Source organism: Sander lucioperca, chromosome 10 (assembly GCF_008315115.2).
Source record: "Sander lucioperca isolate FBNREF2018 chromosome 10, SLUC_FBN_1.2, whole genome shotgun sequence".
NCBI classification, from domain to species: domain Eukaryota; kingdom Metazoa; phylum Chordata; class Actinopteri; order Perciformes; family Percidae; genus Sander; species Sander lucioperca.
In genome coordinates, this window is record NC_050182.1 from 15,208,759 (window position 1) to 15,222,085 (window position 13,327).

At 38.2% G+C, this 13,327-nt stretch overlaps 2 protein-coding genes across 3 annotated transcripts in view; both read right to left on the minus strand.

Annotated features, from left to right (window-relative positions):
* Window positions 1–206: 206 nt before the first annotated feature.
* On the minus strand, window positions 207–10,370 carry LOC116060375 (myelin-associated glycoprotein-like). Its single transcript, XM_031313912.2, has 12 exons — window positions 10,236–10,370; window positions 10,109–10,148; window positions 9,402–9,470; window positions 7,211–7,576; window positions 6,824–7,120; window positions 5,802–6,059; window positions 5,459–5,719; window positions 2,834–3,100; window positions 2,454–2,750; window positions 2,260–2,350; window positions 1,917–1,986; window positions 207–578 (listed from the first exon to the last, which is right to left on the minus strand). Exons 3-12 carry the CDS (start codon window positions 9,445–9,447, stop codon window positions 312–314), a joined length of 2,220 nt encoding a protein of 739 aa, XP_031169772.2. The 5' UTR covers window positions 9,448–9,470; window positions 10,109–10,148; window positions 10,236–10,370; the 3' UTR covers window positions 207–311.
* A 1,279-nt stretch (window positions 10,371–11,649) lies between these two features.
* The window catches only part of phldb3 (pleckstrin homology-like domain, family B, member 3), a 28,671-nt gene continuing 26,993 nt past the window's right edge, over window positions 11,650–13,327 (minus strand). For both annotated transcript variants that reach the window (XM_031313958.2, XM_031313969.2), the window contains one exon: window positions 11,650–12,459. In XM_031313958.2, coding sequence (XP_031169818.1) covers window positions 12,325–12,459 — 135 coding nt within the window. In that variant the 3' untranslated portion in view covers window positions 11,650–12,324. The remainder of the gene's footprint in view (window positions 12,460–13,327) is intronic.

Consider the following 13,327-nt stretch of genomic DNA (forward strand, 5'->3'; position numbering starts at 1 on the left):
CAAATAGAAGAAAAAAGTTCATCAGTTTAAAGGGAACGTTTACAGTTATGGTCTATTGTGGTGTAAGTACCTAGTATATGTATTCAAAATCATTTTTATTGGGATTTTGTTTTGAAATGCACTTTTCAGTAAAGAGACATAAGAACATGTTACAGTGACAAATATTGAGAGCTGCAGTTTCTTTCTCCACTGCTGCAGAATTTTTGAGCTCAGCTGAGTGTGGAAAACTGAAGTGGAATATGGTAACGTCCTGTAGCTGTTTGAATCCCAAAATCCTGTTTCATTTCCTCCAAAGTTAAGCCATAACCTTTTCATTGTCCTATGAGACCATGAGTGTCAGCAACTGTCTCTTCTTCCTTCACGTCCTCTCCATTGCTTCCTCTGGAGTGCAGACAGATCTTAGTATACTCGGTCTTCTTGGAGTCCAGGCCTCTGATCTCCCGTTCAACAAGCTCTGATTTGGCCTGGAGTTTAGCAAAGTCCACATTGGCGTAGTTAAGACAGTCTTCCTTAACTTCTCTTTCCTCTTCCAGAATGGTTTTATTGGCGTAAATCACATCCACTTTGGAAGAGTGGGTCTACAGGAAAATAAAAGATTTGCTTTAGTCATGGAGAAGAGATAGTATTTCTTGTTACACATTAAGGCCCAATTAAATGACATCCGCTTCAATGTTAAAAAAATCCTTCATGCAGACTTTATGACATACTATACTATGACTTTTTTTTTTACTTTTTTTCGACATACTATGTGTGTGACTTTTTAAAAAACTTTTTTCAACAAACTACTATAACTTTTTCAACATACATTTTAACGTACTATACTGACTTTTTTCGACATACTATACTATAACTTTTTAAACTTTTTCAACATACTATGCTATGACTTTTATTCGACAATTTCTTTCGACATACTACACTATGACTTTTAAAAAATGTTTTTCGACATACTATACTTTTAACATATGAGTTTTATTTCGACATATATACTATAACTTTTTTAACTTTTTCGACATACTATGACTTCTTTTTGGAATTTGTTTTCAACTTACTATACTATGACTTTTTTTGACATACTATACTATGACTTTTTTTGACATACTATACTATGACTTTTTTCTGACCACTTTTTCGACACATACTGTTCTATGACAATTTTTTAAACATTTTTCTGACATACTATACGATGATGTTTTGACTTTTTTTTCTGACAAACTATATCGGACTATAACTTTTTATAGTATAGTATATTTTTTTTTACATTTTTTTCCACCTACTTTACTATAACGTTTATACTATAGTAGAATTTTGAATATATTTTATATACTTTTTCGACATACTATACTATGACTTTTTTCAACATACTATACTATGACTTTTTAAAAACTTTTTTCGACATATGCTGTTAATTTAAAAAAAAAAAAATTCTACATACTATACTATGACTTTTAGACAATTTTCCACCTACTATACTATAACTTTTTTTTTATTGTTTCAACATACTATATTATGACTTTTTTCAACTTTTTTTCACAGACTATACTATAACTCTGACTATACTATGACTGTTTCTCGAATTTTTATGACATACTATATTATGTTTTTTAAACATTCTTATGACATACTATGACAATTGTTTGACATTTTTAAGGCATACTATGACATTTTTGAAATTTTTAAGACATACTATGTCATTTTTTACATTTTACTGTACTATACTATGACTTTTTAAAAAACATTTTTATGACACTATATTATGAATTTTTTCAAAATTGTTATGACATTTTCTTCTCCTGAAATGTTTGACTTGTACTTTAAATGTAATGCTTGCTTGTAGGATGTTTGAAGGTTCCTGTTTTTGTGCATCTGTAAGTTTTCCCCTAATGCATGCATAGATGTGTGCAAGGACATAAACTCACCCCATTAGTAACTAAAAAGTCAGAAGAGTCCACCAATCCCTTGTTGGGTGTAAGACTGCCTTTCCTTTTCCTATAACCAACACAGAAAAGCAATTTTTATATGTACAGTAATTCATTATTTTTTCATAGTCATATTTAGCAATGTTCTGGGGCAGCCATGGTTGCACACTGAAACTGACTCTGGCAGTCAGTTTCAGTGTGCACTGGTCACCATCCAAGTCACACCTTAGACAACAACCTCAGAATGTGTTTCTGTCTTGCTTTGAAACCAGTTCCCAAAATGTCCTGTCAACAGTACAGTGTGTTAGCTGCTGTCATTTCAGCTGTGTTTTCATGTTCTCACCTGCAAAAGAAAAGCAGCAGCGGGACACACACCAGCAGCATCCCTAGTGCGCCTACTGCAGAGCCAATCAAAAGAGACAAAGCGTGGAGGCCTGAAAAGTCCCCACAAACCATATCAGTCAGTAAAACCAGAGAGAGGCAGATTATGCAAAAGAAAAGCCAAATAAAAATGCAGCATTCTGCAGATTCCTCTACCTAGCTGAGTTTCGCTTGACGACACGTTGAATGCAAAACTATCAGAGCCCAGCGAGTTGATGCTGAGGCAGACTACAGAGGGCATGTCATCATCCAAATGGTACAGGGTGATGAGGCTCCTCATGCTCACGCTCCCCAGGGGAACTTCCCTGATCGGGATGGCAGCAGAGTGATTGACAGGTTCCCCGGCCAATTCCCAAAGCAGGGAGGGACGCGGGTTCCCCTGGCTGTCGCAGGAACATCGGATCAGGGATAAGATCTTGACGCAGCGGGAAGAAGGAAGGATCTCTGGAGCAACTGAGACAGAGTACATTCTTGATCAAACTTGTTGGGAAAAATAAAGGCTTACAATTAATATTAAAACAAAAAAAAAATCTCACATGTGACATCAATACTGGCAGGCTCTGAGTATTCAGCTCCGTGGACATTCAGAGCTTCACAGTAATAATGATCCTCTGAGAGTTTGGTCACATTGAAGGTGAAGTCTTTCTCAGAGCCCATCACCTCCTTTTGTCCTCCAGCCACTCTGAACCAGGTGACGTTTATCACGGCTGGATTGGCAATGCTTGAGCAGGTCAGAGTGACAGAGCTGCCGTCCAGCATCAGACCAGAAGGGTCAACTGACACTGTTGTGTTCTGAGGGGGATCTGAAAGATATAATGTTTCTGTTAATCGTGGTCCAAGGTTATTGCTTATTTGTTGGGAATGTACAATGAATTTTCCCAACAAATGATTTTTAGGTTGATTCAGGGCAGGTTTTCTGGCTGTAGAGATTTTTTAACGTCACAGTTTGATTTGGTACTTTAAATTGGTGTCAGTCACACATTGTGATACCTTACAAAATAAAGAGCGTTGGATGAGAATATGCCTTATATTTTCATCCTGAGATAATGATATTATATATGTTAATAATTTTTTTTGGGGGGTTTGGATTACAATATAACAAAAAACACCAGATATTTGCACATCTCTTGCAACAACTACAGCACATGAGGTTTTCTCAATTTCTATTCTAAGGTCACAAAATAACTTATAAGCCAAGACGGATAAGAAGGCCCTAAAGTGCTCAGAAATAATGAAAATTTAAAAACATCTATAATTCCGGAACAACTGTTTTTGCTGATGAATATCATGTGATATGATTAAATATACTAGTGGTAAATGATTTATGGAGGCTACAGTACATTACAGTTTAAAGTAGGAAAAAAATAAGGTATGTAAATCAGCAAGTATGCAGAGAAAACTACAAGTTTGTGCATACAGTAGATACTATGAAGGATTATAATTACTTTCATGGTCTATATAAGTTAAACTTTTGAGTTGCCTTTTCAGTAAACTGAGACAACCTCATCACTTTCTGTGATTGGAAAAGTCTTAATAAAGACAGAAACCAAACAAAACATCTACAGAATAATTAACACACTGGCACCAGTGTTGGGCAAGTTACTTCCAAAATGTAATACATTATAGATTACTAGTTACTGTCATTTGAGAGTAATTAGTTATATTACAATATTACTGTCTCTGAATTGTAATGCGTTACACTACTTTTGCATTACTTTTGAGTTACTTTCACCAAAATAACAGGGGAAGTTTGATTTGGCAGCTAGCTTGTTAATTTCAACACAGGGTCAATAAAGTCTCCTCTTTATCCACTTTAATGCATCATAGATTATTCATATTTTGTATAATTATTATAAATATGCAAAGTAACTAAAGCTATACAAAATAGATAAGTAAAACATATAATAGGCAAGTAGGAGAAAATGAAAATACTCAAAAGTATGGCATTGTTGTAAAATGTTTGTTTATAGCACTTCAATAAGAAATTCATGTTGTTTAGGTTAAAACACTCTAAAGGAAATGTTCAATTATAGTGTGATTAAAACTCACTATTCACTTGATTTACAGCTGATTTGTGAAAAGGTAGCCTACACAACCTTATTTAACAGTAATTTAGTTTTACTGCGAACCGTCACAGGAAGTGCTTTTATTTTAAAGTAGGCTACACGGAAGTTGTCTGTTGTGTAGCCTACTCTTGCTAGTTGTCTGTTGTGTAGCCTACTCTTGCTAGCATACTGAGATGCAACATGTCCGTCAGGCTCAAGTTGTTCACTTTCTTGTTTGTAAAACTGTAACATATTGAACAGTAAATGGTCACAGTAAAAGACAAGCGCTTTTGGTCGTCATTCAAAGCCATTCCACTACAGGCATAGTTACTCTCTACGGCTGATAAAAGGCAATGATATTTACGTGTAGCAAGCCTCAACATTAATTCCCGACATGTTTATATCTGTCAGCCGCTGACGTACCGTCACCTGTTGGGACATACATGCTGTCCGTACCGTCTCTGGTTCTGGCTCTGACCACGGGAACAGAAACAGGACAGCTCACTTCAACGCAGCGTAATAACTCCTGAAAATAATATCCATCTCGCAAATGTATCTGTCTCTGCAGTCATCTCAACCATCGAATACAGCGACAGGAAAATAATACGGCTTTTTTTTTTTTCCTGTGAAGAAATGTGTCGCGGTGTTGGTGAATTCTTAAAAAAAACAATGCCCCACTAAATGTTGCGTTAAAATGCGTTGTAACTCGCGTTACTGAGATTGTAACGAGTATAATATTACCGAAATTTAATTAGTAATGCGTTATATTACTGCGTTACAGCAAAAAGGAATACATTACTGTAATTGCGTTACTTTTGTAACGCGTTACTCCCAACACTGACTGGCACACATGTGAACGTACAACAGAGATCAGTCATGATGGACCACTGACATAGAAAGGATTTTGAGGTTGTCACGCAACACGACAATGCGTTACTGTGTACAGTCCAGACACTGTGGTGTTGCCCTGTGACTGAGTTTTGGCTTCAGATCCTGTTTGGGTGACCACAGCTGGATATACAGTAAAGCCATATTCAGCATACAAACTGGAAACATACAGTTGGGTTGTTTGTTGTCAGTGTAAATCAGAGTCTTTACTGTGGAAAATGAACTTACACTGAATGTCCAGCTGAATCTGCGCTGAAACTTCCTCTCCCAGCTCACTTTTTGCTGCACAGTGGTATTCACCGCTGTGGCTCGGGTCGACACCGATCATAACCAAGCTTGATCCAGGCTCCATAACCTCTTTGTCGTCTTTGTACCAGGTGTAGTTGGTCACAGGTGGGTTGGCACGGCTCTTACAGAGCAGAGAAACAGAGCTGCCCTCCAGTATTGGACCATTAGGGTCGATGATTACTGTGGTTTCCTTGGGAGGAACTGAAAAAAAATACACAAGTATGGTTTGAGTCCATGTTGCTAGTAAATATTTGTCATCTGTGTCTGTTTCACTCAGACTTACAGTGTACGTCTATCTGAGTGATGGATGAGTTCTGGGTTCCATATCCATTACTGACTTTGCAGTAAAATCTACTGTCCACTTCCGAGACCGTAGTTGAAAGTCGGTTTTTCGAACCCACTGTTGTCACCTGATCTCCATCCACTTTGTACCAGGTGTAGCTGTCCACAGCTGGATTTGCGTTGGCGTTGCAGGTCAGAGTCACCCAGCCGCCCTCTTTTACAGGACCAGAATTGCTGACTGATGTGTTTTTTGGAGGATCTGGAAGAGAATTTTGAAAATCTAGTGAGGTTTAGAGGTGCTGGTAGGCAGATCTTGCTACAGAGCCAAGCTAGCTTTTTCCCCCGGTTGCCAGTCTTTGTGCTAAGCTAAGCTAACCATCTGCTAGCTGTAGCTTCATATTAAATAATCCATAAATTTATATATTTATGCTAAATTTGAAGCTAGAGCCAGCATCATATAGCATAAACACTGTAAACAGGGAAACAGCTAGCCTGGCTCTGTCCAAAAAAAAAAAAAACTGTTTCCCAGCTTTATGCTAAGCTATGCTTTGCTAAGCTAATTGGTTATTGGTTGTAGCTTTATATCTGATGGTCAAATAAGAGATCGATCTTCTCATCCAAATTTCTACAATGTCAAACTATGCCTTTAAGACATGCCATGCCAATATAACAACACAACCTATTAAGGAACATGCTAACCACTTTGTAATAATGTATGATTTATAGTCACAAAGTCAGGGAAATGAATGCTAATAAAGCATTTATTAAGGCTTCATGAATCAGTAGTAAGCCTTACTAAGAACAACTTTTGGGTTGCCAGATTGTGAAAAATCAGCTGTCAGCAGCATGTTAGTGAGTGATTAATAATGGGTTAGGTTGTCAACTACTTTTTAATAAGCAATCAGGTCTGCAGTTGTTAAGTTATTAATAAATACATTTTGATCCATATACTCTGCAGGAATTCCCTAGAGGGATAGTTGTCTTTCTTATAATAGCAAAAAAAACATAGAAAAACATACTCACAAAGAACACGCAGGGTCAAACTTTTTTCATACAGAAGGTCACTGTTGCCAGCTTGTCGGTTGTAGAGAGCGGCGCACGAGAACTTCTGTCCGTTGTGGAGGTAAGAAGCGGTGAAGTTTAACACAGAGGTCAAGAATTTAGTTTCTATGTTTTCCTCAATGTCACCGATACTAGGTGTCCAAGTCAGTGCTGGAGGGAGAATGGGACAGGGAGCTACTGCTGTGCAGTTCAACCTCACTGGAGTCCCTTCTTCTACCTCCAGCCTGGATGGAGTTATGGTGGGTTTGGGCAGGGAATCTGAGGAGTACAAACAATGAGAAAATAGCAAGAGAGGTAACAAAAAGATGTAGGATTACATGTGTAAGAGTAACAGGACATAACACAAACTTTGAGTGGTGATAAGGACGCCCGTTGGAAAGTTGAACTTCAGATCATTGTCACACTGCAGTCTGAAGTAATAGCTGTCATAATGGTCCGATGGCAGGTTGTTGAAAATGATGGTGCAGTCCTTCTCACGCAGGATCCCCGTTAGGTTTCCTTGCAGGATGTTTGAGTTTGCATGTTCCCCAGTGAGGCTGGAATCAAACACCTGCGTTCGACTCCAGCCTCTCTTCCAAATGGCTTTACACGAATCATCCAGGTGGTTATCCCAAGCGGGGAGCAAGCTGAACGTGCAGGGGACCATCACACAAGATCCAGTTAGTCCCTCGACTGTCTGAGGCATCAAGGCTGCCCACTGTTGGCATACGCTACCTGGTGAAACAATAGCAACAAAATATATATCAGCCAAGATTACCACAGAAATAATTACTCCAACAAGAAGTAAAATATCATTATATTACTTTTTTATTTTTCAATATCATTGCCAATATCACTTCAGTTTACTTATTTCACTAAATGTATCTTACCTTTTTGTTATTCTATTAGGCACTGTTGTATGCATTACTCCCTTTTACACTCAGAGGCGGACTTTACCATTAGGCAAAGGTCGGCAATTGCCTTGGGCCCCGAGCTACCTAGGGGCCCCCAAAATGCCCCATTAACTTATGCTTAAGGTTTTTTTTTTTTTTAACTTTTCGCAAATTATATATTTCTAAAACTCCATTTGCGAAAAATGGCATCAAATCATTAGTTTCGCAGACCGAAGGGGGCCCCCCCACCTCACTACATGATTGGACTATTCCATTATCTCACTTACTGCGCATCTGCGAAAGTGACAAGGCTGTAATGCGCCAAAATACGGAGAAAAAAAAGTGACAGACAGACAGGGTGCGTATGTAGAGTGACAGACAGTGTACAGAGTAGAGCTACAATGAAGCCAAACTACCCAAGTGGTGCTGAAAAAAGGAGGAAGCGGGAGGAAAGCAAAACGTTTTTAAAAAAATTGCCGAAGTTAACAAAGTTTTTTGTGATGCCTGCCGCTGACAATGACAACAACGCTACAACCCATGCCACAACCACCATCACGACCGTTAGCACTGCTGCTAGCGAGGAGGAGCTACCTGTTGCTGCAGACAGTGCCAGCCCAGGCTGCTCAAGTGATATTGCTGCTAACGTTATGGATATGGAATCAGTGATAGCAAGATTTGCTGAGGCCAAAGCTCGCAAGGTCAGATTATAGCGCTTTAGACATGACAATACAGACACTCACACACACACACACACACACACACACACAGACACTCACACAGATACACTCACTCACTCACTCACTCACGCACAGACACCCACACAGGCACTCTCACACAGATACACTCACTCACACACAGACACTCACTCACTCACTCACTCACAGACACACTCACTCACACACAGACACTTTTAATGCTTACGCATTGACTCGAGCAGCAATTTTCTCCCACACCAATTATCTCTCTTTTGCAGCAGCAGCCGCCGTCTTACTTTTTTAACTAAATACATGTTCAAACTCGCTGTTTGTGCGCATGAGTATTTCCGCCGACCCGTTTGTTTGTGGTTGTTACCATGGTGAATCGTAGAATCATGGCTCCATTCATGCTGCCTTTTTATTGTGGTGGTGCACGCGCGTGAACCTACTCTGAGTTGATTGAACCAACTCATATCAGCTGTTCTGGAACCGAAAACTCTTCCCATCTCAGGGTAAATCAACTCAGACATCAGGGTTAGACTCAGAGTTTGTTAAACCTTCTACCTGAAACTGACCCCCGAAGTCTAGACATCATTGCTGTGTGAAGACTGCTGAAGAGAAGTTACAAGTAGGACTTTCTTAGAAAAATAAGGATTGACAAAAGGGGGGAAACATGAGATGTAGAGGGCCCCATGTCTGTGTTTGCCTTGGGCCCCAAAATGACTAAATCCGCCCCTGTTTACACTTTACATGTATCACTCTATTATTTTTATTCTTATGTTGTAATATTTGAGCAATCTCTGGCACAAGAATTTCCTTCGTGATTAAGCAAGTTCTATCTAATCTTAAAGGGGAAACTAAATCATACAAAAATAACAGCAGACAACCACTAAAAGTTCATTTTGCAATATTTGTGAGTAATGGTAACATTTGTAAAACATCCAAACAGCATTTGAATGTGGAAATGCCTACCTTGAAGTAGACCGCATATGAGGAAAACCTTTACAGCCCCTGTCATTCTTTTCTGTGAGGTTGTTGAGCCTACAGAGGACACACACACACACACACACACACACACACACACACACACACACACACACACACACACACACAATCTATTGATTTTATTACCTGGTTAACTGTTATGAAAACATAGAAGGATAAATCAAGTTTTTTAAAGGAAATTATATTTAGAGTAAAACAGAATGGTTGTTCTTGTAACATTATTCATTATTGCATTGCATGTAGTGCAGTATTATATTACTGTAGATGGAAGTAATGTGCTTTTTTCTCTCTACTTGTTTTTTTAATTTGTCAAATAAGGAAGCAAACATATTTGAGAAAGCAACCATGAAGACGTTAGCCGCTGATTCTGTAAACTATGAATAACCATATGAAATGTTTTGCATATGTTTAGCAAAAAAACATATTCTGGGAAGTAATAAACAGCTACAACCGTCAGAACAATGTAGAAGAGATGAAGAATAACGTGAATAGAATTTATGGAATTTACCAGAGTAGAAGTAAGCAAGTGAAATACAGGGATGCAAATGATGAAGACTTAACTAATGTACCAGTATTTGTAAACTTCTAAGTGGATGTACTTAAGTGAGTCTGTGAGAAAAAAAATAAGAATTTATTTCTCTGCCAAACTAAGGCACCAAGAAATTCAGTCTTACCTTAGAGCCAACAATGTTCAGCATACAATGTCCTTTTTTTCTGAGAAAATACAACATATTTGAGATTTAAATACACAAGTCCTTAATTGATTTTTATATTTTGATAACATATAAACGATACTGTTACCTGATTCAATGTTTTAGAAATTGATAAAGAAGCAAATAAAGGTTTAACCAGCATTGAAGGCACAGTGGTTATAATCCAACAACTGAATCATGTCAGACTGGTGGCATGTCTGGGTGGCACACTCAGCTCTATAAAGATTTGTCCGGGGAGTGGCGTCCAGCACAACAGGGTTTTGATTCTCTCTCTATACTACAGTAATGCAAGTCTCCTCAGTGGTTTTCTGAGGGGATCACACAACATGTGTAAATGTAAAATATTCTCTAATCAGAATTTTATAACAAATATGAATGTGATTTCAAGCTGTTGATTTGCCCATTTGAAAAAACAGTCTAAGATGCCAAATGTTACCACACACAAGTACAGCACTCATAGAGTCTCATCACAACCATATGTTATTCAAGAATCAAAATGAATGTGCAAACATGAACATTATGAAGAAGATCATCTGGGTGCTTCTTACAATAAAAAGAGATTGGTGTTTGACAGCTATGTAAGTTTCTATGGTTGGATTTTTTGCACACGCACTTAAGTGCACCAAGCAGGAAATGTTTCAATCATGGTTCCAACACTGTAAGCACTGAAAGGAGTTGAAATGTCTGTATACTTTGAGTTAAGTGTCTAAGGCCTGAGGTTAAAGTCTAATACGGACAGATTTTTCAGTAAGCGTCTCAAAAGAACAGGAAATTAGCCCACAGGCTTTACGATGGGTGCAATAAATGTACAGTATATTACCCCTTACTACAAAATTACATTGCATTTGGTGTCAGTTTTATCATATTAAAACCACACGATCTTTCAAGTGAACAACAGATCAACAAACATCAACTTTCTGGCAGGAAGAAATCTTTGTTGTGTGTCGGTAAAAAAATCTTTCCACCAGCTGGTGTTGCAATGGGCACACTGCCGTACAAGGAAGTGTGTTAAGATACTTAAAATAATGTCAGGTATGTTGGATCGTGGGTTGATCATTTGCTGTAGATTGCACATGTTTTTTGGAAATAAGTAAATAGAGCTAATAATAGTGTTTTGGGAAATGGTATGTAAAGTGCCAAAACAAATACTCCCGTAGGAATTAAGGTCCCTATAAATTGTATGTAAATTCTGTAATTTCTCTAAAGAAAGTGTATTAAAATATTTTGTTAAAACACTATTAAGAAGCAATTACAAAGAAGAATAGGGCCCTCGACATAGAACAAATTAATATTAATGGTTGATATATTTTTTAAACTAATACATCTTGGGACTACAAGAAGCACAACTGGAAAAAAAATTGGAAAAAAGGACATTATACAAAACTCAAAACGACTGCTTGAATGATGGAAAAAATGTAAGTATATTTCCCAATCACTTTTTTTTTGCTATTACTATTTGATAAAGATTTAAGTAAAAAAAAAAAAGGCAAATTAGAGCAAACTTTTTATGAATAAACATTTAATAGTGCATTCATTCGTTTGCATATCAAACCCATATACATTTTCAAATAATAACTTAATTCATGAAAATGTAATTTATCAAAACAAAGATACAGAAGATGGACAAATTAGTGGAAACACCTAAAACAAATATAAAACAATCCAACACAAAATACAAAAAAAAATGATCACAGCCCAAATCATGAACAGTCAGTAAGGTATACAGGTTATATGTATTGCTGGGTTGCTATTTTGGATTGCATTATATTGTGCAGGTGTTGCTATTAGTGTGTCCACCCCCTGTTTGTAGTGTGTTGTGGTGTAGTACCAGTCCTGTAATGCTGCACTGTGACCAGCTGGGGGAGGTCAGGCTCAAAGAGTGAAACCTCCCAGTAACAGACTGCTGTGTTAGGCTGCTCGTGGTTTGCAGCTGGTTCAGCGATGAACCTCCGCCACTCAAGCATCACGTAACAGTCTCCTCCGCTGTGTTTGAGCGCCTGGAGCCACTGCACCTCTGCATCTCACGCACTTTGTCCACAGATTCATGAGTCCAGGTACAGAATCAGCCCCTGAGGTGGATCTCAGCCAAACCAGCCCAATAGACAGGGGGAAATGACTCACTGCGTTGTCCGCTCAGGAGCTTTACTCAAGGGTTGCACAGTCACGTATGCAAGAGGTCAGTAACGGCTGTGCTCGTCTGTCGCCGTGACGATGACATCCATCCAAATCCGCATTGACACTGGATTGGTAGCCACCAGAAAGAAGAGACGGTCGTACGTCTTCACGCAGAACGTCAGACTGGGCCGCGGAGACTGGAAGAAAGGGACACACAGGGATAATGTGATAGGTCATGATGAAGAGGCTTTTGGACCAGACCTTGCATTCTTCCAGGTGAAACCCAAAAGCTATAAAAATTACATAACTTTGATCAGATAGATAAGACAACTCTTTTGCTACAATAGTTCATTTGAAGCTTTTTAGCACTGCTCTTGACTTTTCTCAGAAGCAGAAGAACAGGTTGTTGTTTCTTTAGTTTGAATGAATTCTTTGTTTTTAACATTGGATAATTTTACCTCTTTAAGCCTCAAACTGTTATTTAAATGAAACCATCTGATAAAAGAGTGGAAATGTACTTCCTAGTTATCTGTAGATTTCTCATTTGCACAGGTTGCTGAGATTGTTTACTTGTATTTTAACCTGGATGCTGACCTCCTACTGAACAACTCTGTAAAATATGTCCTGTTGTTGTGTTTTGCATGAATCATGTCTGCAAACCAATTTCCCTGTAAGATACCTTGAACTTTTGAACTAATTACTTTTCACAACTGCAATTGTCCTGCAGGCAAATGGTGTTGTTGTTTTACTTGAGCAGTTCTTAAAACTCCTCATGTTGATTGATGTGAAAATATAAATGGCAGGTTTTCCAATGATTATGTGACACTTTTTCCCAAGACCTTAGACTTGCCAGCAGCAAAAAAAAGGCTTTACTCAGCAGTCCTACTGTTACCTGACACTCGCCTTTGATTTCTAATACAGTAATTGCAGAGATCGTCTGTCTTTATTCCCATGCAAATCTGCCATGTCTATAATCTAACGCCACATTTGGAGAAGAAGAAACCTCAAATTATTAAAAACTCAACCAAACTATGTCATGTGAATACACCACAGTGAACACAGATA

Bases quoted from the DNA above. Each gene is read 5' to 3' on its own strand.
- LOC116060375 (XM_031313912.2), bottom strand. From the start codon at position 9,447: ATGACAGGGGCTGTAAAGGTTTTCCTCATATGCGGTCTACTTCAAG. The intron at 7,121-7,210 runs GTTTGTGTTATG...TGTACTCCTCAG, and splicing joins CGTCCTTATCACCACTCAAA to ATTCCCTGCCCAAACCCACC. The intron at 5,720-5,801 runs GTAAGTCTGAGT...ATTTTTTTTCAG, and splicing joins CACTCAGATAGACGTACACT to TTCCTCCCAAGGAAACCACA.